The sequence below is a fragment of the Balaenoptera musculus genome, chromosome 2, assembly GCF_009873245.2.
Source record: "Balaenoptera musculus isolate JJ_BM4_2016_0621 chromosome 2, mBalMus1.pri.v3, whole genome shotgun sequence".
NCBI classification, from domain to species: domain Eukaryota; kingdom Metazoa; phylum Chordata; class Mammalia; order Artiodactyla; family Balaenopteridae; genus Balaenoptera; species Balaenoptera musculus.
This window is the reverse complement of record NC_045786.1, coordinates 90059051-90084340: the sequence shown is the minus strand read 5'-3', so window position 1 is coordinate 90084340 and position 25290 is coordinate 90059051. Positions and strand designations below refer to the sequence as shown.

Here is a 25290-nt window from a genome sequence, read left to right as displayed (position 1 = left end):
CCTCCTTCTTATCTTTCATATAGATCATCCCTTTTCTGTTCTCACGGCCTTTCCTTTAGACGTGGTCAATATAATTAATTATAATCACACCTAGATCTTCCTCCCCAGGATTATATCCTGGTCACTTAGAGTAGAATTGCAGAAGTTCCAAGACTGAGCAGGACTTGAAAACTAGGTGTTGGACATCAAGCAATTAAGTTATAATAGGTGCTTCTGTAAAACTGAAGTGTAATTTTGATCTTTTTGGTTAGTGATCTTTAGTGGTACCTTCTCCCTCAGTAGTATGATTTCTGTCTTGATTCACATGCTTCAGCGGTCTTTGAAACCAATGTATTTAATAGGTATGATTCAGAGGTGTACTTCTTACATTTGCATAGCTTTGGGGCCTTGGTATAAGAATTGCTAAAGTTGTTCCTATAGGGGGAATTAGAAGGAAGAAATGAACCCTAACATAAATACGACTCTCATCTCATCTAAATGCTTTCAGGAAGAATTAAATTTCCTAATCAGAGCGTGTATTCTTTTTGGCCTAACCTAGAATGTTTAGAGTGTTTTGGAATACCATGTATCTGTACTTTGTGAGTATAAGTGTGAACATTTTTTCTTCCTTCCTTCCTTCTTTGTGTGTGAACACTTAATGTTCCATATTAAAAATGGAATCTATGAATGAAATATATTTCTAAAGAGAAACTAAATTCTTTTATGCAGTAAGTGATGGTTCATATCTGAATTTCTACTTCGTTCTCTGTAATCCTTTTTTCTGTTCTTTCCATTTATTCTCCATTGCTCATGTTTAAGAGTCTTAAAAAAAGAGCTGCTTAGGTGCATTTTGCATATACTAGTACTTTATTAGGTGCCTAGAATGGCACCTAATAACTCACAACATGAGATACCACGTGTGAGGTAGGGATGATTGGCAAGGCTTCCAATAGCCTGAATAAAATATTCACCCCAACCATCCAAGTATTTTGCCTCTGCTTCTAAGTTTACCTGGAAACTTTCTGATTAGCTTCTCAAACATTTTGATACCAGGAGTCAGATGCCACGGAGGACGTTAACAAATAACATGAGCGAAAATGCGCAGTTCATTAGTAATTGTCATTTCATGAGTCTTTGCTCTGTGCTAGGCGCTGTGCTAAGCACTTTATATACCTTAACTAATTTTATTTCTGAAACAGCCCTGAGAGGAAGAACTGTAATCCTAACGAATGAGGAAACTGAGACTTGAATATGTTAAGTAAATTGTACCGGGGCTAGGATGAACTCAGGGTCGATCTGACCTCAGAGTCTGTGTTATGAACCACTACATTATGCTCATTCAACACAATTTATTAAATTATCTCACCTTATCTGGATGTAGAAGGTTTAGTCACAGGAGAATTATAACTGAAATCATATTCAACCCAACTAGGCCTTGACAGTATTTCAGATGGTCTTAGCCTCAGGCTAGGAAGAGGATAGTCTTGTAGAGAGGCAGAATTTATGTGCATAAAACAATTAGAAAACTTAAGTGAAAAGGAAAGCTGTATATATTTGGAGGCAGGTAGCATAAAATAAACATTGCAAAAGAAACAAAGGTAATTTTCTTGGCATCAAAATATGTTCCCTTACTTGATAGTAGATGCTTGAAAAATGTTTGTGGAATGTATTGAGAGAGATGAATTCTAGGACCAGGGTTCCTTTCTTCCACACCTTCAGACTAGGTGGGCTGCTGACTCCTCCTTGCTCTCTGTCAGCAAAAGGAAGTGTTCAGCTCCCTTGGGGAGGTCACCATAGCTACATGGTAGTTTTTACCAATTCTCTTCTGACATCCCTGGCCTATAGTTTTCCTCTTCAGCTGGACCTCGGTCTCGCTTGCCCTCGTATGACCACACTCCTCTGCTTTCTCTTTCTCAGCTACCATCAAGTCTGTTCCAAGAAGTATACCCCCCCACCTGCCACTTTTCCAGTAACGACTGTGTAAAGGAAGCCTCAGAGTTGCATTTTATTCTATTAGCATAAAAAAGTTGGACTAGATGATCTCTGAGGTTTATTTCTCTTTAGAGATAATTCTCTGAGATGAGAATTAAACGGAAACTTTGTTCACACATAATTGGTTAATTAAGCAGAAATTTCTGTAGGCTGGTGTTTTCCAAATGGTGTTCCATGGAACCCTGGGTTCCTTGGGATTAATAGAAGTATTCTTGGAAGGATTTTATGGTCATCTGCATTTGAGTGGGATAGACAAAGGTGAATATACTTCTTCACTGCTTTAGAACTTATGATTTCCAGCCAAGAATTTAATAAGCCAACCAGTCTATAATGTGAGGATAAACATCAAAACTAGGAGGGGATGGGAAGGTGTAAGAGCTAAATATCTTCATTGTAGAAAGTCAGTGGATGATACCCAAAATTGGCAAATATCAAGAAACAACACTATAAGCATGATTTAGAAGTTGGGAGTTAAACACTAAAATAACTAATACTGTTGAAAATTTTGCCTCTGGGGTCCTGGGAGCAGGAGTTGGTTTGGGGGAAGAGGAAGGTCAGGGGAACTGCTATTTATTGGTGTAGAACTGTTCGACGTCTCAAACCATGTATATGTATTTGATCAAAATTAAATATGGAAGAATATCACATCTTCAAAAATAAATTTTAATGGCTGAATAACATTCCATCATGTAGTTATACCATAATTTTTCAGTCAAATCTCTATCACTGGTTATTTAGACCACTTCAATGTTTTTAACACTATAAATAATACTGGGACTAATGTATTTTTGCCTATATCTGTGATTTTCTTCTAAATTGATAAAAGTGGGAAAGGCCAAAGAATAGGGATATTTAAATTTTTCTTGTATGTATTGCATTATCTTTTGAGAGTTTTGATTTTTTTTAAGTCAGCATTTTATTTTCTTAAATAGTGGTCAAGTAAACTTTAATTGTATAGGAGTAAGAATTGAAATGCCCATAGATAACCTGGGCTTGAAGAATACTATTATATCAATTTTTCTTTTGTCATTGGAGCTTGCAACATTTTTTATCTTTTAGAGTTTTTTATTATCAATCAAAGGTTTGTAGTTATAGCATAGACTTTTGCTGTTAACAAAGTTCTAGAGTGTTCCGAAATCTGTCTACAAAACCAGTGTATGTTTGTAACTTTTCTAATGTTAAAGTGATTTTTACAGAAAATTTAGAAAATACATTATTGTATAAGGCAAATAAAAATCACCTGTAAAGGGCTTCCCTGGTGGTGCAGTGGGTAAGAATCTGCGTGCCAACGCAAGGGACACAGGTTCGAGCCCTGGTTGGGGAAGATCCCACATGCCGCGGAGCAACTAAGCCCATGAGCCACAACTACTGAAGCCTGCGTGCCTAGAGCCTGTGCTCTGCAACAAGAGAAGCCACTGCAATGAGAAGCCCGCGTGCAGCAACAAAGACCCAACACAGTAAAAAATAAATTAAAAAAATAAATAAATTTATTTTTTAAAAAATCACCTGTAAAATTTTTTAAACATTTTTATTCCATGTAATTTAAGATAGGGTGGACCTTTACATTTTTGGCCTTTAGTTTTTAAACTGTACATAGTTTTTTACGTAGCCTTAAGATTTATTGATGAGAATTATAGTGTTTAACCTTGTATAATGACCATTTTAAGTCTTTTCCAAAAAGTCAGTGTTTTCAGATATACTAACATATAAATAATGAATTTGTTGCCTTATTTAGGTTTCACTTTCTCTTGCACACTTATTAATAATAGCCAGGAGTACCAGTTTAAAAAAAATAATTTTCTCTCATTACAAAAAAGAAAACTTGGAATTTTTTCCCTTTTAAAAATACAGAAAGGCATGTTTACAGAATTCCAAGAAGTTGGAATGAAGAAGTTATTGAAGAAGGGCATCAGGTGTATTTCTTAATGTGGTTGTTCTACCCTATTTTCCACCACCATTTTTCTTCCTGGAGAAGAAATGTGATTAATTTAATGTAAAATATGTTTTTTATTTCAGTGGTGCCTACTCTATAACTACTATCACTTATTTTAACTAAATCTCTAACTTAGATTTTACACTGTGGCAGAAAATAGTTTGTTTAGCATAAGAAAAGCTACAAAATTAATGTTTTCCTTCCTATCTTCCTTTTAATTCTTACTCATACTTTCTTTTCTTTTACTTGACTATTCTTTCTCCAACCTTAAGTCTTTTTTTTTGTTTTTTATTGAAAAACTGAGAGATATTATTGAGATACTATTAACATAACTTAAAATTCCCCATTTTAAAGTATGCCATTTAGTGGCTTTTATCATATTCATAAGGCTGTGCAGCCATCACCACTAATTCCAGAACATTTCCATCACCCCAAACAAAACAACCCCATATCTATTGGTAGTCAGTCCTACGTCCCCCTAACCGTGGCAACCACTAATCTACTTTCTGCCTTTATGGATTTCTCTCTCCTGGACATTTCATATAAATAGCATCATACAATATGCGGCCTTTTGTATCTGGCTTTGTTCACTAAGAATAATGCTTCCAAGGCTCATACATGTTGTAGCATGTAAACTTCCTTTCTGTGGCTGAATGATACTCCATTGTATGGACGTTTGAGTTTTTTGTTTGTTTTTTAATAAATTTATTTATTTATTTATTTATTTTTGGCTGCGTTGGGTCTTCATTGCTGTGCATGGGCTTTCTCTAGTTGCGGCGAGTGGGGGCTGCTCTTCGTTGCGGTGCGCAGGCTTCTCCTTGTGGTGGCTTCTCTTGTTGCGGAGCACGGGCTCTAGACGTGCAGGCTTCAGTAGTTGTGGCACGTGGGCTCAGTAGTTGTGGCTCGTGGGCTCTAGAGCGCAGACTCAGTAGTTGTGGCACACGGGCTTAATTGCTCCGCGGCATGTGGGATCTTCTCAGACCAGGGATTAAACCCGTGTCCCCTGCATTGGCAGGCAGATTCCTAACCTCTCCACCACCAGGGAAGTCCCAAGTTTTTTGTTTTTTGTTTTTTTGGTTTTTTAAAAATTTTTGGCTGCGTTGGGTCTTTGTTGCTGTGCGCGGGCTTCCTCTAGTTGTGGCAAGTAGGGGCTACTCTTTGTTGGGGTGCACAGGCTTCTCCTTGCGGTGGCTTCTCTTGATGTGGAGCACAGGCTCTAGGCATGTGGGCTTCAGTAGTTGTGGCACACGGGTTCAGTAGTTGTGGCACGTGGGCTCAGTAGTTGTGGCACGTGGCACACAGGCTCAGTAGTTGTGGCTCACGGGCTCTAGAGCGCAGGCTCAGTAGTTGTGGCACATGGGCTTAGTTGCTCCACAGCATGTGGGATCTTCCCAGACCAGGGATCGAACCCATGTCCCCTGCATTGGCAGGCGGATTCTTATCCACTGTGCCACCAGGGAAGTCCTGGACATTTGAGTTTTTCCCTACTTCTTTTTAAATTGAAGTATAGTTGATTTACTATACTGTGTTAGTTTTGAGTGTACAAGCATAGTGGTTCAGTTATTTATTTTTTTTAGATTATATTCCATTATAGGTTATTACAAGATATTGAGTATAATTCCCTGTGCTATACAGTAAATCCTCATTGCTTATCTATTTTATGTATAGTAGTTTGTATCTGTTAATCCCATACTCCTAATTTGTTCCTTCCCACCTCCCCTTTGGTAAGCATACGTTTGTTTTCTATGTCTGTGAGTCTGTCTCTATTTTGTATATAGATTCATTTGTATTATTTTTTAGATTCTACATATAAGTGATATCATATAGTATTTGTCTTTGTCTGACTGATTTCACTAAGCATAATATTCTCTAGGTTTATCCATGTTGCTACAGATGGCAATATTTCATTCTTTTTTATAGCTGAGTAATATTCTATTGTGTATATATATATACCACATTTTCTTTATCCATTCCTCTGTCAATGGACATTTAGGTTGCTTCCATGTCTTGCCTGTTGTAAATAGTGCTGCAGTGACCATTGGGGTGCATGTATCTTTTTGAATTAGAGTTTTCGTTTTTTTCCAGATACATACCCAGGAGTGGGGTTGCTGGATCGTATGGTAGCTCTATTTTTAGTTTTTTAAGGAAGCTCCATACTGTTTTCCACGATGGCTGCACCAATTTACATTCCCACCAACAGTGTAGGAGGGTTCCCTTTTCCCCACACCCTCTCTAGCATTTATTATTTATAGACTTTTTGATGATGGCCACTCTGACCAGTGTGAAGTGATACCTCATTGTAGTTTCAATTTGCATTTCTCTAATAGTCAGTGATGTTGAGCATCTTTTCATGTGCCTGTTGGCCATATGTATGTCTTCTTTGGGGAAATGTCTATTTAGATATTCTGCCCTTTTTTTTTTTCAATATTTATTTGTTTGGCTGCATCAGGTATTAGTTGTGGCACATAGAATCTTCCTTGCACTGTGTGGGATCTTTCGTCGAGGCATGTGGGCTTCTTTCTAGTTGTGGTGCACAGGCTCAGTAGTTGCGACGTGTGGGCTGTCTGGTTGTGGCACACAGGCTCTAGAGTGCATGGGCTTAGTTGCCCCGCAGCATGTGAGATCTTAGTTCCCCAACCAGGGATCGAACCCACATCCCCTGCATTGGAAGGCGGATTCTTAACCCCTGAGCCACCAGGGAAGTCCCTTCTGCCCTTTTTTTTTTTTTTTTTTTTTAAATTTATTTGGTTGCACTGGGTCTTAGTTGCAGCAGGCGGGCTCCTTAGTTGCGGCATGCGCACTGTTAGTTGCGGCATGTATGTGGGATCTAGTTCCCTGACCAGGGATCAAACCCTGGGCCCCCTGCATTGGGAGCGTGGAGTCTTTTTTTTTATTATTATTATTTTAATTAATTTATTTTATTTATTTATTTTTGGCTGCATTGGGTCTTCGTTGCTGTGCATCGGCTTTCTCTAGTTGCGGTGGGTGGGGACTATTCTTTGTTGTGGTGCGTGGGCTTCTCATTGTGGTGGCTTCTCTTGTTGCGGAGCATGGACTCTAGGTGCGTGGGCTTCAGTAGTTGTGGCATGCAGAGGGAGCGCGGAGTCTTAACCACTGTGCCACCAGGGAAGTCCCTGCCCATTTTCTAATTGGGTGGGTTTTTTTTGTTTTATTTTAATTTTTACTTATTTATTTATTTATTTATTTATTTATTTTGGCTGTGTTCGGTCTTTGTTTCTGTGCGAGGGCTTTCTCTAGTTGAGGCGAGTGGGGGCCACTCTTCATCGTGGTGCGCGGGCCTCTCACTGTCGCGGCTTCTCATTGCGGAGCACAGGCTCCAGACGCGCAGGCTCAGTAGTTGTGGCTCACGGGTCTAGTTGCTCCGTGACATGTGGGATCTTCCCAGACCAGGGCTCAAACCCGTGTCCCCTGCATTGGCAGGCAGATTCTCAACCACTGTGCCACCAGGCAAGCCCCATTTGGGTTGTTTTTTGTTGTTGTTATTGAGTTGTATGTTCTGTTTGTTCTGACTGGGTTATTTCCATTATTCTACCTTACAGATCACTTACTTTTGTGTCATTTAGTCAGCTATTCATTGCTTCCAGATTGCTTTTTATCTCAGCAATTGAATTATCTGTTTTTGACTGGTTCATTTTTATAGTTTCTAGATCTTTGTAACAGTGACCTGCATTTCTATTGATAATCTTTCTTAATTCAATTAGCATTTTTATTACCACCTTTGAACTCAGGATCTGCAAGGATGGGGCAGCTACCAGTGCAAGGCTCTCTTCTCCCTGATTGTTGGCAGGCCAGCACATGTGCACTCCTCTCAAGTAGAGTCTATTCTTCTGCAGCCCTTCATTCTGTCATAGTGGTTCTCCCAGCAGCCAACAGGGCTTTTCTCCTTTGCGCAGGACCCCAGGACTGGGATGTCCAGATTGTTGCTTGACCTGCTTGTTCCCCAGGGTGAGAGTCTGCCCGTGCAGGCCTTCTCTTCCTTCCAGATCCCTCCCAAGGTTGCAGATCCTGACCTGAAGCCTTTTTTCTATCCTACTCCGTTACATGGAGATCTCTCTTGTAGCTTTGGTTGTATAGGAGTTCTTCTGTCAGCTTCCAGCAGTTTTCCCTGAGAATTGTTCCACTTGTAGATGTGTTTTTGATGTGTTTGTTGGGGAGGGTGAGCTCCACGTCATGCTACTCTGCCATCTTCATCCCCCTCTCAGTTTTTTCCTTCTTTTTGACTCTTACGAATAATGCTGCTTTAACATTGGTGTACAAGTTTTTGTGTGGACATACGTTTTCATTTCTAATATATGTAGGAATGAAATTGCTAGATCCCATGGTAGTTCTGTGTTTAACTTTTTGAAGCCTAAGTTGTTCTTGTCCTGTGTCGTTAGCCTCTATCTATGTTTTTCCTCCATTAGGTACGAGAATTGTAACAGGGAGAATATCATCCATTAGTACTTGTTTGTATATTAAAAAACAAAAACTTTTATCTGAAACAGTGGTTTTCAACCTTGGCCACACATTGAAATCACCTGGAGAGTTTTAAAACTGACTGATGCCTGGCTCCCACCCGCAGAGATTCTTATTTAATTAGTGTGGGCTGCAGCCTTGGCCTCCAAATTTATAAAGGCTCATCAGGTGATTATAACGTGTAGCCAAGGCTGGGAATCACTGCTCTAAAATGTGCTTTAAGCATGGAGTTAGACTTGCAACTTGAAAAACAGAAGGCAGGTGTTGCAGGAAAGAAAGTGGGACTCGAGAGGATGGTCATGTCCCAGCTCTCAGGTGAGTCGCTGGGAGGGCCGGAGTGTGGGTTCTTGGCTTGGCGTAGGAAAGAATTCAAGAGCACCATAGTAAAGTGAAAGAAGGTTTATTCAGGGAGAGATACACACTCCATAGACAGAGTGTGGGCCATCTCAGAAGGCGAGGGCCCCAAGGTATGGGGTTGTCAATTTTTACAGGGGTGGGTAATTTCATAGGCTAATGAGTGGGAAGATTATTCCAGCTATTTTGAGGAAGGGGCAGGGATTTCCAGGAATTGGGCCACCACCCACTTTTTGGCCTTTTATGGTCGGCCTCGGAACTGTCATGGCACCTGTGGATGTGTCATTTAGCTTGCTGACGTATTATGATGAGCGTATACTGAGGCCCAAGGTCTAGTGGAAGTCGACTCTTCCGCCATCTTGGACCTAACCAGTTTATGTAACCAGTTTATGTTGTGTCCTCAGTGGCAATGCCATTCTTTTAAAGGTTGTGCCCAGCCCCCTTCCTGTCTCACAGGGACTTCATGTGTATACAGGTTGACCCTTGAACAAAGTGGGTTTAAACTGGGTGGATACACTTACACGCAGATTTTTTTTTTTCCAATAAATACCTACTACAGTACTAACGTAACCCCTGCATTGTTCAAGGGTCAACTGTACTTTTCTTTGGGCAAAACTGCTACAGATTTGAACGACTTGATAATGTGGTTCTCTGCTCTCCATCTAATATGCATAATAGTAATTGAAAACACATGCTCTAGAGCAATCTTCCTGGGTTTCATCCTGGCTCTACTTGCAAAAGTTGCTTAACCTCACTGTTCCTTAGTTTGTACATCTGTAAAATGTGGGATTAAACAGTGTTTGCTAGGGTTGAATGTTTGTATGTCCTCCCCTCCAAAATTCATATGTTAACATCGTAATGCTGGATGTGATGGTGTTAGTAGGTAGAGTCTTTGGGTGGTGCTTAAACCATGAGGGTGAAACCCTCATTAATGGGATTAGTCTCTTATAAAAGAGACACCAGAGAGCTCCTAGCCCCTCCCACCATGTGAGGGTGCTTTAAATCATAAAGAGGGCCCTTACAAGAACTTTTAAAATACCCAGTCTGTGGTATTTTGTTATTGAAGCCTTAATGGACTAAGACAGTGTTGTAAGGATTAATGAATGTGTGTGTGTATTTATATTTTTTTAATATTTCTTTGAAGAGTGTCTTGCATGTATAATGCTTTATAAATATCAACTATTGTAGTTAGAGTCCTCTCAATCCCCTTCCCACTATCTAGACTTTCAAAATGGTGAGTAAAGATTATTAAAAAGTTAGCTGCCATTTAAAATATTTTTTGTATATTTTTAAGTTTTTTCATATTAAAAGTTGAGAAAGTAGCATAATGACCCTCCGTGTATTATTCACCCAGCTTCAGCAATCATGGCCATTCTTTGCATCCTCTATACTCCCACCCATTTCCCCACATTTGTTGTTTGTTTGTTTGTTTGTTTACCACATAGCATGTGGGATCTTAGCTCCCCGACCAGGGATCGGACCTGCTCCCCCTGCAGTGGGAGTGTGGAATCTTAACCACTGGACCACCAGGGAAGTCCCAACTTCTAATTATTTTAAAGCAAATCCTACAGACTTTCATTTATTTATTAATTTATGTATTTATTTTAGGTTGCACCAGGTCTTAGATGCGGCCAGCAGGCTCCTTAGTTGTGGCATGCGAACTCTTAGTTGTGGCATGCATGTGGGATCTAGTTCCCTGACCAGGGATCGAACCCGGGCCCCCTGCATTGGGAGCGCAGAGTCTTAACTGCTGTGCCAACTGGGAAGTCCCAGACTTTCATTTAAATGGCTTCTCATTTCATACATTTTCTTTGAATCCCTGACAGAGCTGAATGTCATTAGAAAAGTTAGAGAACAAGAATACACTGGAGGTGAGGGGCTATGACAGAAGATTGACTGTACTCCAGGATGGAGCTGTTGTTAATTCTCAATTACAGCTACATTCTCTGCTTCTTTATGGGATCCTCTTTTATCCATTTCTTAGTATTTTGCCATGAAAGTACTAAGAACTTATTCAGACTCCATTAGAGCCCACTCCTGCCACATCATGTGAAGTATGTTTCCCAGCCAAACCGTAGCAAGGGCCTTTTCTCTAAACAACTTTTAGCAGTTTAGGACAAATTTTTCCACTGTATTATTTCTATACTTTTATGGTTGGGGTGGGTGATCATCAATTAGTGGACAGAAATGTTTCCACAGATTTACACTTACTGTGAATATGTGCCAACTGGAAGATCTGTCTCAGGAAAGGCTAAGAATTGATATTATGCTTATGAATTAGGGTCTAGAATTTATTCCTTGTCCTTGTTTTCTCCAATCTTATAAATCTCTTTTCTTGGTTGTCATAAACTATCATATTTTACAATAAAAATAAATGTATGAAATTTAAAAGTAGTACATTACAAACTATTTGGAAAAAGAAGAAAAATCACTTTTTTTTTTTTTTTTTTTTTAAAGTAGGCTATTTAATTTTTATTTATTTTTATTTTTGGCTGTGCTGGGTCTTCGGTTCGTGCGAGGGCTTTCTCCAGCTGCGGCAAGTGGGGTCCACTCTTCGTCGCGGTGCGGGGACCGCTCTTCATCGCGGTGCGCGGGCCTCTCACCATCGCGGCCCCTCCCGTTGTGGGGCACAGGCTCCAGACGCGCAGGCTCAGCAGTTGTGGCTCACGGGCCCAGCCGCTCCGCGGCACGTGGGATCCTCCCAGACCAGGGCTCGAACCCGTGTCCCCTGCATTAGCAGGCAGACTCTCAACCACTGCGCCACCAGGGAAGCCCCGAAAAATCACTTTTAATTCTACTGTATCACAACAGCCATTGGTTATATTTTGATGATTCCCTTCCAGACTTTTTTCTACCCATATTTTAACCCTCCGGTAATTATAGCACATATTTAATTTTTTTTTTAAGTCTCCTTTGTTCACTGTATAATATACTAACCTTCATAACCTAAGCCCTTTTGTGGTTTGTGTTTGCTGGCTTTAGCCAGAAAAAAAGAATCATTTAATTTTTTTAAGTCTTTAATTTTTTAGACATGCAAAGTTATATATATTTGTCTAGATTAGCAGCTATCAACCGGAAACTTGGTTTAGTTCTCCATCCTGATGGATTTTTTTTTTTTTTTTTTTTTTTGATAACAAGCAGTGAAGTTTAATTAACCAGTACTGAGAGGTAACCTTCATGGACCAGCATCACTTCCATGAGCTGATTGATTACGTGGGAGAACCACAGGCCTCATGACTGGCATGAAAATAGTATAGCCTATACAGTATCATCAACTTTAATATTCAAATTTAGTCTTCAGATGGAACAGTTAATATTTAGTAGCAATTATTTTCAGTTGCATTTACATCGATATCACTCATATTTAACATTGTTACTTTACTTTTGTTTTGCCTACTATTTCTGCTTCCCTAATAATATTGAAATAATGGCTAACACTTGAATACCAGCTATGCTTCAGGCACTGTGCTAAGCACGTTGTATGGATCATCTTTTTTTTTTTTTTTTTTTAAATTATTTACTTATTTATATATTTATTTATGGCTGTGTTGGGTCTTCGTTTCTGTGCGAGGGCTTTCTCTAGTTGCAGCAAGCGTGGGCCACTCTTCATCGCGGTGCGCGGGCCTCTCACTGTAGCGGCCTCTCTTGTTGCGGAGCACAGGCTCCAGACGCGCAAGCTCAGTAGTTGTGGCGCACGGGCCCAGTTGCTCCGCGGCATGTGGGATCTTCCCAGACCAGGGCTCGAACCCGCGTCCCCTGCATTGGCAGGCAGATTCTCAACCACTGCGCCACCAGGGAAGCCCTGGATCATCTTTTTTAATCTTCACAAAAAAAGCCTTTGAAAAAGATCTGTTATCTCTATCTTACAAATGCAGACACTGAACTTTAGTGGGGATAGGTAGCTTGCCCAGGGTCACACAACAAATACAGTTTTGGGGCCAGAATTTGGATGCTGGAACTCCCACTACTAACCACTGTGCTAGCCTTCTCTGAACAGAAGTTTCTACTTGTTGTAAATACATTAGTTACCATGAAAGTCTAATCAAAATATGCCAAAGAGAATTGCAAATTTTATCAAACTGTTAAAGAGTACAGTAATAACTGTATGAGTGTAACTCATAGAGCAACTTACATTGTGATTAACTACGTTTTAAGAGAAGGAATAGGCAGGAAACTAATGGTAGAATAATTTAATGCAAAATCCTTGCTTTCCAGTATAAACTGAGTTAATACTTTATAAAATCATTCTTATATTGGTCTTGTCAGGAACCAGTGATTTAAAGTGCTATTTCTTCATTACTTCCTGAGTATCCCTCCATTTTTATCAATGAAGACATGTGGATCTCCTATTGATTAAGTTCTGAGTCCTTTTTACTTTGTATTCTTTCTTTCCAGTAGTATTATTTTCGTTTTCTAAATTAATGTAGATATTTTTCAGGTTCTAAATTATTATAAAACAGATGAAAACCATGATTGCTCTGGTCTTTCTAGTTCTTCCTTCAGTTTAACCATCTTTGAGTCTGTGAAAGAGATAAGATTTCATGGTATTACTATAGAAAGTATCTGAAATTTTGAAATGAGCCATCAGGTAGAGTGCTTAGCCTATATTCTTATATTCAACAGTTCTCATATCTTATTAAGGGGCGGTACATCCAACAGTAAGACTATTTACGAGACCGTGAGATAGCCTTGGTTTCAGAGTTGATCCAGCCTTGAATAATAAATCTGCTCTTTACTCAGTCACCTTGGGCAAATTACTTACTTAAACTGAGCCTTAGTTTCCCCACCTATAAAGTGGTATAACAGACATAATGACATATATAAATAACTTAGATGGGTATATGATACATAGTACATGCTCAGTGAACATTTCTTCCTCCCCTCTCCCCCCAAGGTTTATAACAGAAAAGAAATTAAGAAAGATAAACTAGGAGTCTGCTAGTAAGCCCAAGTGAACCATAGTAAGGGAAATAGGGTGTAAAAGCACTGAGAAAAATCTTGCATTTTCATCTCAAAGGCACACATATAGCGTAAGTTCCCAGGAGCATTGGGAAAATGGCACAGATATTTAATCTATTGGGTTATACCTAAGAAAAGTAAGTTTAATGGGATCTTTGTGTCAAGTGATGTTTCATTTTTCCTTCCCCTCCCCCTTCTCTAATTCTCTTTACTCTACCATTCTCGATAGCCTTTCCTGACTCCATGAGAAAAACTTCTGGAGATAATAAATACAAGTAAAGCTATATAGCTAGTTCTAGCTTGCACCCTGCCTGACACTTCTGAGCAGTTTAGTAAAGGCTAAAAGAGCCTAGGGAGTATTATTCTTTGTCTCTCTTTGGCCTTCCCCTTACAATTCTGCTTTGTCTCACTTACTCCCATTTACTTTAATCATGTGCTCAACATCCTCAAAAATCCAGAGTAGAGAAGTCTTAGGCAGCTCTGTCCTGATATCAGCATGCCAAACATGTGAGAACTTTACAGAAGTCTGTTTCTTGTTTTGTGTGTCATCTGCTCAGGGAGGAAAAAAAGAAGTACTAGGCAGCACTTCGAGTTCACTTAAAAGGTGTGTCCTAAAAAATGGCACCACTGCTATGCCAGGAGTGACTCTTCACATCTGCTTCCCAGCTATATCTGCCTTTTTTTTTTTTTTTAATCTTTTAATTTTTTTTTTTGATAATTAAAGGCAAGGACTCTTGGAATCTTTAAGTTTGACAGAGGTCAGTTTTGCATTCAAGCCTCTCTTTGAACCTACATGGAGTTTTGCTCATATTTACTAGGAGAATAACAAATATTGACTTGTAATTGGCAAGAATCACTTCTAGGCGTAGAATTACAAAATTATACAATTTGAGAGATCTGAGCTTCCTCACGCCCAAAATATCTTCCTGCCCATAGTATACTATATTGGAAAACCTAATCGGGATGTCATTTCCACATACTAACTGATTAGTGTGTATTGCTTTTCTTAACACTTTCTGCTCTGTGGGGCATTTAGGAGTTTCACGTGAAAGGGATAGATAACTTTGGAGCGTATTGCCTAGGAAGGACAGGCTTTGAAAGGTACCTTGTGTGGGAAAGCACGAGACTGCCTGGGCAGGCAGATGGGGATATTATAGAAAGGAAAAGCATATAAAAACGGTGGGAGGGTACAAAGCAACTTCCTTTTCTTTTTATAATTACAACTATGAAAGACTGACAGAAGAGAAACTGTAGCATAATCATATGTGTGATTAAAGCTAAAGCCTCATAAACAATTAGCAAGGTAATAAAGCATGTGGTTCTGTTTATGCTTATATCTAATGAATGATCAGGTCTCAATTTAAGAGAGACCTTTATATCTTGATTATGTATCTTAGTATATGAACCTTTTGGCAGAGCCACAGTCCTACTGTGGCATACAAGCTATGAGATTAAATTTGCAACTTTTGGCAATTTAATAATTTTAATAACAGTAGTTTTATGAGCATTAATGTCTTTAATCAAGGCTCAAAATCTTAATTAAATCCTGAAATGGTTAACAATGACAGTAGAATTATAAACAAGGCCCTAAATGTAATGCCTTCCTGTCCTAGGAATGGTATATTGTCGCTTTTTGTTTAGATGGTTCTAATAAAAGTGTTGGTTAGCTACGGATGTGACTAAAAAGATCTGTATGTGACCAGCAGGCCATTCTAAATCATACACATGTAATGGCAATTTTTTGGTTTGTGGTTCTAGTGTTTATTTGAAGGCTTTGTGCTACTATTACATGTAGCTTTGTTTCTACGATCCACTTAAGTGAGCGTACATCTTGTTTTTCTACTTATTTGTTCATTCAGCACACATTTACTGGGGTACGAACTGTCAGATCCTGTTAGGTGTTAGAGGTACAAAAATATAATAAAATCCTTTCCCTCCAAGTGTTCAGTCTAGTACCTTCTTAGTTAACAAAGTTCCCTACTCGTCAGTGAGTGTACTCCATGGCAGGATTTCTCAACCTGAGCACTTTGACATTTTGGGCCAGATAATTCTTGTTGTGGGACTGTCCCAAGGAGCATTATAGGAGGTTTAGCAGTATCCCTGGCCTCTACCAACTAGATGCCAGTAACATTACTCCTCCTTACCCCCCCAACTCCTGGCAATCAAAAAATTCTCCAGACATTGCCACATGTCCCCTGGGGATGAATCCAGAATGTGAACCACACTTTTGTATGTGTCATTGACAAAGGGCTTTGGTAAAATTGGTTTTCAAATTTTTAATAACAAAGCTAGCAAATGTAATAAAAAGAAAACAACCTAGGTAAGTCACACAGGGCTTATTACTCCACATGACTGCTCAAAGAAGAATACTATACAACAATGTATCGCTGTTAATATTAGAAGGCAGGACTCTTGGAATCTTCACCTATTAAAAGTTCTATGTTTCAGTTTGAATGTCTGTGAGATCACTTCCTGAGTTACTATGAGTTACTAAGTTACTAAGTATAGAAGAATAATTGTACAGTTTCTTAGGGACTTCACTAAAATAACAAACCATACAGTAATTGGAAAGGGAGAGTCTACTCTTAATAAAAGCTAGGTCTTTTCTGAGCTCTTTGTATCAACATTATCCTTTTCTTGTTAAGAATGAAAGTATTTCATTTTCTCCAATGAGTAGCCTGGACAACTGGCACATTTTTAGAGTGTTTCCTGTGCTCTGCAGGCACACGACTTTGAATTTGTTACTTTACTAATGGAACACTACCTAACTTCGACTTCTTCACCTTATTGCTTTTCCATTTTCAGACAATGTACAAAGAACATTGTACAACCAGGAATTCATTTTAATAGTTTCTTGAAGCTTGTCTTCTAATAATGCCTTCCTTCTCAAAGTAGAAGGACCACTTTCCTATTAGAAACAGTGCTTCACTGGAAGTCCTGAAACCTGAGTTTTAGTTTCACCTCTGGTAATAACTAGCATTTAAGCATTTACTTACCATCTCTCAGCCTTAATTTCTTCACCTGAAATATAGATAGATAGGTAGATAGATAGATAGATAGGGATAAAGATAGGCTATTTTACCGTGTTTTCCAAGTATCCTAAATTCCATAAATATACACTCTTTGCTCAAACAAACTTGTTTTTTGTGTCCTTATTCTTACAGAATATCCACATTTCAGTTTCTCCACCTATCAAGTTTTAATTCATCATGGATAATCTGTCAGCAGAAGAAATTCAGCTGAGGGCTAACCAGGTTACTGATGAGGTAAAGGTTTTACTTGGAATAAGTAATTAATTCTCTTTCAGTTTTCACAGTGGAAGGATGAGAGGACCTTCTTAGAAGACCATTTTGGCTTCTTCCTAGTCTCTTTATATCAAAGAATACATTTGCTCTAGAGCGCCATTACTAGCTCCTTATTTTTTCAACTCATCAAAAAGCTAAATAAGTAAAAACAATTTGTATTTTTTTTTTTTTTTTTAGTCATTACTGAACAGTTACTTACAACAAAAATATTCTAGATTTGAGGAATTCTGACATTTAATTTTAACAGGATTTTCTAATATCTGTGTAATATACCTAGATTTCTGCTTACATTAAATTTTTTATAAATCCCATTAACTTCACCTTCCAAATTTTCTCTTAAGGACCATCTGGTAGGAAGAAAATAACCAAAATTATAGTAATAAGCTTTCTTTTTTTGTTTTAAAGGGAGAGGTGGATGGGCTGGCAATCTTTATAAATAGAGTAGCATTATGAATATGGCCTGTGATCAGATTTTGGGCTGGGGCGGGGGGGCGGTTGCTACATGTTGTAGAATGCTGAAACTCTGTGTTTTTTCCTAGTCTCTGGAAAGTACAAGGAGAATCCTGGGTTTAGCCATTGAGGTAAGAAAGTGTTTAATCATCAAGTTAAGTATAGGAACTGTATAGAAGGGATTCTGATAGCACAGGCTGGAATTACTGTTAAGAATCAGAAGGGTATTGTATCAATAAGCTTTATTATTTGAAACCAGCAATTGCTGAAATTGTCAAACCATGCAGTAATGGGCCTTTTTTGTTTTTCTAATTGATAGTATTGCAATATGACAGGGAAGACAATTCACCATGAGTTTGTGACTTGTTTTGGGGGGGTAATATGTTAAAGTGTGTTGGTTTGGGGAGATCAGTTTCCTCCGTAGCTCTAGTCCTCTGAGAAACTTAAGTTTCTAATGATTCTCTCTTGCTGTTTTTCAGACCTTGTAGGTTCTGTTTCTGTTTTGTTTTTATTTTGCTGTGCTCTCAGCATTTTTCCCTTCTTTTAGTCTCAGGATGCAGGAATCAAGACTATCACTACGCTGGATGAACAAGGGGGTGAGTTGCAGTCATTGGCAGAAATTCTTGATTTGATTTAGGATGCCGGAAAGCCTTTTCAAATCAGCCGTGTATAAAATTAATTAAGCCTTTGGGAGTACCTTCCCTTTGTAAGATAAGACTGCTATTTTACTTCTTTTCTGCTGATTTGAATTATATCATGTTTGTTGCCTATTTGAGGTGGGGGCCACAATACCCCATTGTATACCAAGTATTTATTATGTAGCAGGGCTTATTGTGTGTATTGGTCATATGTGAACTGGACATTATGATATTTTTGCATCATTTTCAGAAATCAAGTTAAGTCCTTAAATAGGTCAGATTCAGGCAGGCTTGGAAACATTCTGTTTGATTTGGCCCTGAGCAATCTGGTCTAGTTTTTATTAATCTTATGACAGCCTTCAGGTTTTGAGCCTATCCAATAATAGAAATGCTGGGGATCTGGTCTAGTCAAAGTACACTTAATTTGGTTGCAAAAGTGATCTCTAAACCAATCCTCACATGCTCCTATTATACCAATTTCCTTAGAACAAAATTTTCCACAGTCAGAGGCCAGGTGCCCCAGGATCAGTATGTGAAAGACTATTTTCATTCTGGACAGTCTGTAATACCACCTGGCCCTGATACAGTCACTGTGATGGGTTATTGGTGGATTCGAGGTTAAAGTTTTTGCTGTTCCATCATAATGGCATTTTCTGGTTGGCCCCGTGAATGTAACACAAAATGTAACTTCCACAACTTATTCTCAGAACAACTAAAACGCGTAGAAGAAGGCATGGACCAAATAAACAAAGACATGAGAGAAGCAGAGAAGACTTTAACAGAACTAAACAAGTGCTGTGGCCTTTGTGTATGCCCCTGTAATAGGTGAGTTGATAAATCAAGACCTTTTTCAAATAAATCTAAAATGAGAGCACACCCCTCCCCACCTCCCAATAAGTATGACGGGGCCTAAATAAGGAACTTTGTTAGATCAACTGAAGCTGTTTCTCCTTCAGTCAGATCAAACTTGTTGTATAAATGGGCATGTTCACTGCAAACCATCACTTAAATTTGATCAATCTTTCGATCAAGTCCCAATTTCATTTTTTAATAATACAAGAAAAGGTTGGGAAATATACATCTGGGTAATACAGAGCAGGATAGAATTAGTGTCTTTTCCTTTCACATAAGGAGAATTAACGAAATATGTGTTCTGTGGTAGGCACATGAGGGATGGTCAAGGGAATAAAGGACTTGGATCCTGGCTTCAAAAGACTTACCATGTGGTTGGCTATATGAGAAAGAATAGCAAAAAGTAAAAACTATATAAATCTAGTGCTAGATCATGTGATATCAACTGAGGCTAAAGGTATAGAACTGATAAAGGTTGGTTTGGAGACCATCTTATAGGAGAGATAGGACTTGAGTTGGGCTCTGAATGATTAGAAAGATCTGGATGGTCATGAAAGAAGTGGGAAGACATTTCCTGTGGAAGATTTAATTTAAATAAAGATTACAGAGGAGCTTGACTTAACTGTACTACATGATTCATATAGATGAGAAGTGGAAAATAATACATAAGTAGGCAATAGAGGAACTTTGAATGCCAGCCTAAGGGGTTGATTGATTGGAGTGGAGTATATAACCACACACCAAGAGACTAGTTAGGAACCTTTTGTAAACTAGGCCTGTGGGGTATAACTTTATCATCAATATTAGAGAGAAAAGTGTAAGTCAAAAAAATTCACTGTAAATCAACTGATTGTATATCAAACATGAAGAAGGAAACATCAAAGAAGACTTTGAAGATTTGAAGCCTCTAGTAAACTAGGAGATGAAAAGTCTTCAAATTATTTGTATATAGTGTATGAGATTATACTTGACAGAAAGGAATTCATTCTTTTTAGTGACTTTATTATTAACATTTAAATTCTCTACTTAATCTTGGGTAAAACAAACTCCATGGTGTTGACAAATAGTACATGTATTCAGACAAAGATGAGGAGTCATTAACAAAACAACTTTGAACTTTACCTTTGGCTGAAATGACATTGTCTGGAGATTGAATGACTATCCTTTCTGCTGAGAGTATTCATTTTTAAAGAGCTTTGTAAGCATTACTGCTTCCATCCAGTTGTCTCAGCTGGTGTGGTAAACCAAAAATGAGATACGAAGGTTTACAGACTCTCAGCATTTTTTTACTCCTCAAAGGAGTTAGGAATGGAGGAGGTTTTGCTCTCTCATGCTTTCAGATAAGTGTTTTCATGTGACAACATTCTCTGTGCCATTTCTACTGGAGAAAATAGAGTTAAATTACTTGTTGGTCAACTTTAGTGTTTGTTTTGGGCATAAGAAGCTAAGAAAGACAAGTCTGTTGACCTGTTTAGACCTTGGTTGACTCTCCAAAAGTGCATATTTTAGTAACTATGACCTGCGAATCAGGGTTTAGCAGATTACTTTCAGCAAACAAGTTAGAAATGCACAGATTTTTTTAATCTAAACTCTTTTTTTAACTATGTTTTGCAAACTTACTTGCACTTTTCTCCTATGTTCTGTGTACCCTCTTGGAAGAGTTCAGGGGAAAAAAGTAAATGAACTTCATTGAGATACATATTAAGAGAAGAGCAAGGAAGAGGAAGTCCTTCCTAGAACCTAGAGCAAATTATCTCTGATGAGTAGGAAGAGCAGTGAATCCTAAGGTGGTCTGATATCATAGAAAGTGGGAAATGGAGCTACATAAGTATTAATTTTATTTTTCTTTGTGTACCCAGACAAGCATAGGCAGGATTTCCTTGGACAGTCTGAGAGAGAAGGTAGAGTATGGTCCTGAAGCAGTCCGTCGTCAGCCTCTAACCTCAGCAGAGCCCTTTCCTAGTGGGTCAAGAGAAGAAAGCACTTGTTAACAGTTGGAATCAAGGGGCTCCTATAACAGAACACTTGTTCTCTGAAGAGGAGAGAGTAGTGTTTCACTTTAAAGATTCCGATTTTAATTGCCTCCCTTCCATCCATCTCTCCTTTACACCATTGAGTCCTTCCCCTCTATGGTATCTCTTGTCCTCAGCTTTATCTATTTTCATTCCTGCCAGGGGCGTGATCTTTCTAAGCTTAATCTGCTAATCTGTGTTTCAGTTAGGCTTATCATATAAATAGCCATAACATGAGCTTCTCAAAGGCAGAGACAATATCTTAGTCTTCTGTATAAAGCTAGTACTAATTCTGGTACTAGTAATAACAGCTCAGGTCCACAGTCTCTTATCTGCCATTTAGAAATCTAAAAAACTCTGAAAGCCAAAGGTTTGTTTTTTTCAGAATGTAGTGCCACAACTTATTAATTAGGCTACAAGATGTAACCTGAACTGAAGCTATTTAATAGTCTTTGTTACACTTAGCATAAATGTTCATCTGTTTCACTGCAGAAATATTGATGTATGTGATTATGTGGTACTGCTCAAAATGTCTCACATCCAAAGGTTTGCATGAGAGTTGTGAGCCTGTATATTAATTTAGGCTCTTACTATCCTGAGCACTTTAAATTTAATCCTTACAATACCCTTAATATGAGATAGTTCCTCTTATTATCACCGTTTTACATATGGGGAAACAGAGGCATAAGGAGGCTACACTAACAAGTGGAAGAGCTGAGATTCAAAACCAGGCAGAGCCCTAGTTTTTAACTGTATGCTACCTTGCTTGACAGGCAAGAAAAGAAAGAACCTTTTTGTTGTTGCTTTTGTTAGATGTATTACTATGTAGAAAATGTCTTGAGTAGATTTGTTCTTTGAGATTTCTTTTGTTTAGTAGTATTCATTAAAGCCATATCAGCAGATCTTTTTCTAATAAGACATGGAAATAGCTTCACTTAACAGAACCCTGTATTAGAAGTGAATTTTAATTTTAGCTAATTCTTTTTAAAGGACTACTAGAATTTGAAAACAGACTACAAGGATTAAACTTTAAAATTGTGAATAAATGTCATTCTTTTAGCTTGCTACTATTTGAATCCTAAAAGCAAAATAGAACAGATCCTTATTAAAAATCCTATATCTTTGTCAGTAACTTCGGGGTTTTTTTGTTTTGTTTTGTTGTTTTGGCCACGTCACACTGCTTGCGGGATCTTAGTTCCCTACCAGGGATCGAACCCAGGCTCCCGGCAGTGAAAGCGCCGAGTCCTAACCACTGGACCGCAAGGGAAGTTCCTTTGTCAGTAACTTTGATAAGTCGTAATTCTAATTAACAAGAGTTTAAAGAGGCAGGTTTAAAATGGGAAGTCTCAGAATAGTAAACTGCCTGATGTCCCAGTTTAACCATTGTCAGACAAAGTATTCCTCTGTCTTAACCTGCCTCTCTTCATTCTGTGCTTAAAATGTCAAACATATTGGCACGTAGTTTGAAGACAGGTTGGTATTTCTGGACCACTTACTAGAGAAGTTGAAAATTGGTACTACAGGTTTTATACTATCGAATCTTATGTCATATTAAGATGTAAATATTCAGCTCTGATTAGTTAAAATAAATATTGAATTACTGTATTTTAGTCAGCATTTGAGTGCTTCCTCCATCCTACTCACTGGAGATACAAAGTATTTGCCTTCTCTTCATGTTAATGTTCATAATTTTAGGACAGAATATCATCATTCAGACATTCTTAGGAAAAATGAAGTATGCTCTGGTTTAAATAGTTTTCATGTTTTTCTTTTTATCTAGATTCTCAGATGTTGGTTGTTTCTATGAAACCAGACAGGAATTTAAATGCATTATGTTTTGAAAACTAAACCTGCTTCTGTTCTGTTTGATTGGCATTCACTGTTTTCTGCGTTTCATTCTCTCACCTAATCTCTTCCTTTCTAATATGCTTACTAAAAATGAAGATTTAACATCAGAAGCTGAGCTCAGTAACTGATCAAAGGGAACTTTAAGATGCAGTCTTGTGGCGCAATTTGGGCTGTTAACCTGCTATCTAAAGGTGATGCTTCAAATGGCTTTTCTGTGCATGTGCATGGATTTTGTGAGTGGTAGAGACTCTTAAAAGCTGTGCTGTGTTGTGTAATGTAAAGTGAATTTGTTCTTGATGAGTGCTGTCTGCCAGAAGATGGATTGACGAAAGGATCTTAATTTATAATACCACCCTTTGACTAATGGCTCTGATACTAAGTTTTTGCTAAAAAACATTTAAGATTATAAAAGTAAAAACACCCCTAAAGTTTCCTAAGACGTTTTAAATAGGTTGATCTTTGTAGAGAATTGCTGCATTCTAGTTCTGATCAAAGGTAAGGGAATTCAGGCTAAATACATAGACTTTGATTTCAGCTTCCTTTCTTCTGTTAAGTTTTCCTACTCCTTTCTGGTTCCAGAATCAGTATTTCCTCTATTGAAGTATTGCTTCTAATGATTTTGGATTCCCCATGATTTAGGCCACTACCAAATTGAGGAATTAATTGCCAATGTAAGTCATCTTAAATGCCATTTGGAACAAGGTGGGATATAAATTTAAAATGTTGCCATATCTAGTTGTCTCCTTTTTTTAAATAAGGGTTTACTCTCTTTATATATATTATCATCTGTTCCATAATACCTATTATGTCATGTGTTAGCTTGCTGTGGTTTCGTATTGAATTAATGCAGAGCTAACTAATCTTAATTTTTTTATGGAAGTTAACCCTCTAGCCAGCCTACTGTTTATTATAATGTTTGACTCCTTAATTTTGGATCTTTATGGGGACTATGAATACCATGGTTAAATGTTAGAAAATTGTTTGATTTCTACCCTTTGTTTCTTGCCCTTCTTTTTCTTCTTTCCTGTAACCTGATCACCTCTCTCTCTCTCTCTCTCTCCCCCCGCTTGGGCTTTCTTTTTGCTATTTTATTCAGTTAGTACTAATGTTGACAACCAAAACTCAAAAAAGAAATTGTTAAAGTTACTGTGTTCATATCCTGATACTTGTTTTCTGTATTTATAGCAGCTTCTTAAGGGATATTTCAAATTCTTATTTCAAACATGCCATTTTTGAATGTGATATTTATCTGAAAAAACGTAGTAGTTAAAGATTATTAAACTCTTCAAAACTGACAGTCAGGGGTAAATCTTACTTTCTAGATGGAGTTCTTAATTGCATTAAAATCTACCACAAATTTGCTTAAGCATTTTATTATGAAATCTAATTTCTTCCCAGAGGGGCTGTTAATTTTGTTATGCAGAAGAGTTCTGTTGCAAATCAGAACCATTTCTTTCTTACTGTAGACCAGAAACAACCCTGGCCTAGATGTCTTTTTATATAGCTATATTCCAACTATATTCGGCTGCTTGTAGATCTCAAAGCTAGGGAACGTTAATGGGCTATAAGAATAAACATGCCAATTGGTAATCTGTGCAATTAAAGACATGAACTTTTAACTAAGGATCAGGTTGAGTTGAAACCAAAGAACAAAAATATTTGTCTAATGCTTTACAGAACAAAACAGCCCTGTGACTTATTAAGTACTGTTATCATCTTAGTTTTACACATAAGAAAAGATGCTCAGAGATGGAAGTTTGCATAAGGTTCTGTAGCTACTGAATGACAGGTCTAGGATTGGGATTCAAGTCAATTTACTCTAAATCTTGTGGCTTAAAAAAAAACCTTGTGTATACGTTCACTTCCTCCAGATTAATTCCTCAGTGTCCCAATATATAGAAATACTAAGGTATGCTACCATAGTAATCTAAAATATTCCTTCTACAACAGATTGGAAGTCTCTTAGAACAGTGTTTCTCTTCCCTGGTTGGGCAGCTAAATGATCTATTGAATTTAAATAAAACCATAGTTACAACAGAAGATTCCCAGGCTCCATCCGATACAAATTGAAGTAGAATTTTCAGAATGTAGCCTGAAATACACATCTGTGTATTCAGAATCATCCAGGTCACTTTGGTGCTCAGTCAAGTTTAGGAAATACTACCTTTTAAAGCACTTAAGACCCTTTGAAGGAAGACAAATTAGATTAAAACCGTTGTTGTTTTTATTAGATACTCAGCTGCCTGACAATGCCCTTAAAAACAGGTGTCTTTAAGGGTTTTACAACTCAGTGGGAGAAGCTGCAGGGTAACAGCATGTGGCAGGATCTTGAGCAAGCAGAAGGTATTATTACCTGGAGTAGAGGTGCTGAAAGAGACATGGAACTATCACAAGGATGAAGATATGAAATCAACAGCATATAAAAATCACTGCTTTATAAACATGGAGAACATGTCAAAACTGCATGAAAAAGAAGTGCAGAGTTTTTTTCC

General features: G+C 38.0%; 1 protein-coding gene across 3 annotated transcripts in view; it reads left to right on the top strand.

The window, feature by feature from the left end:
• The window catches only part of SNAP23 (synaptosome associated protein 23), a 35300-nt gene that overhangs the window by 3576 nt on the left and 6434 nt on the right, over positions 1-25290 (top strand). For 2 of the 3 annotated variants that reach the window (XM_036841847.1, XM_036841846.1), the window contains 5 exons: positions 16858-16959; positions 17538-17579; positions 17996-18044; positions 18794-18911; positions 22731-22761. In XM_036841847.1, coding sequence (XP_036697742.1) covers positions 16903-16959; positions 17538-17579; positions 17996-18044; positions 18794-18911; positions 22731-22761 — 297 coding nt within the window. In that variant the 5' untranslated portion in view covers positions 16858-16902. The remainder of the gene's footprint in view (positions 1-16857; positions 16960-17537; positions 17580-17995; positions 18045-18793; positions 18912-22730; positions 22762-25290) is intronic. The other variant, XM_036841848.1, reaches the window with a different exon arrangement.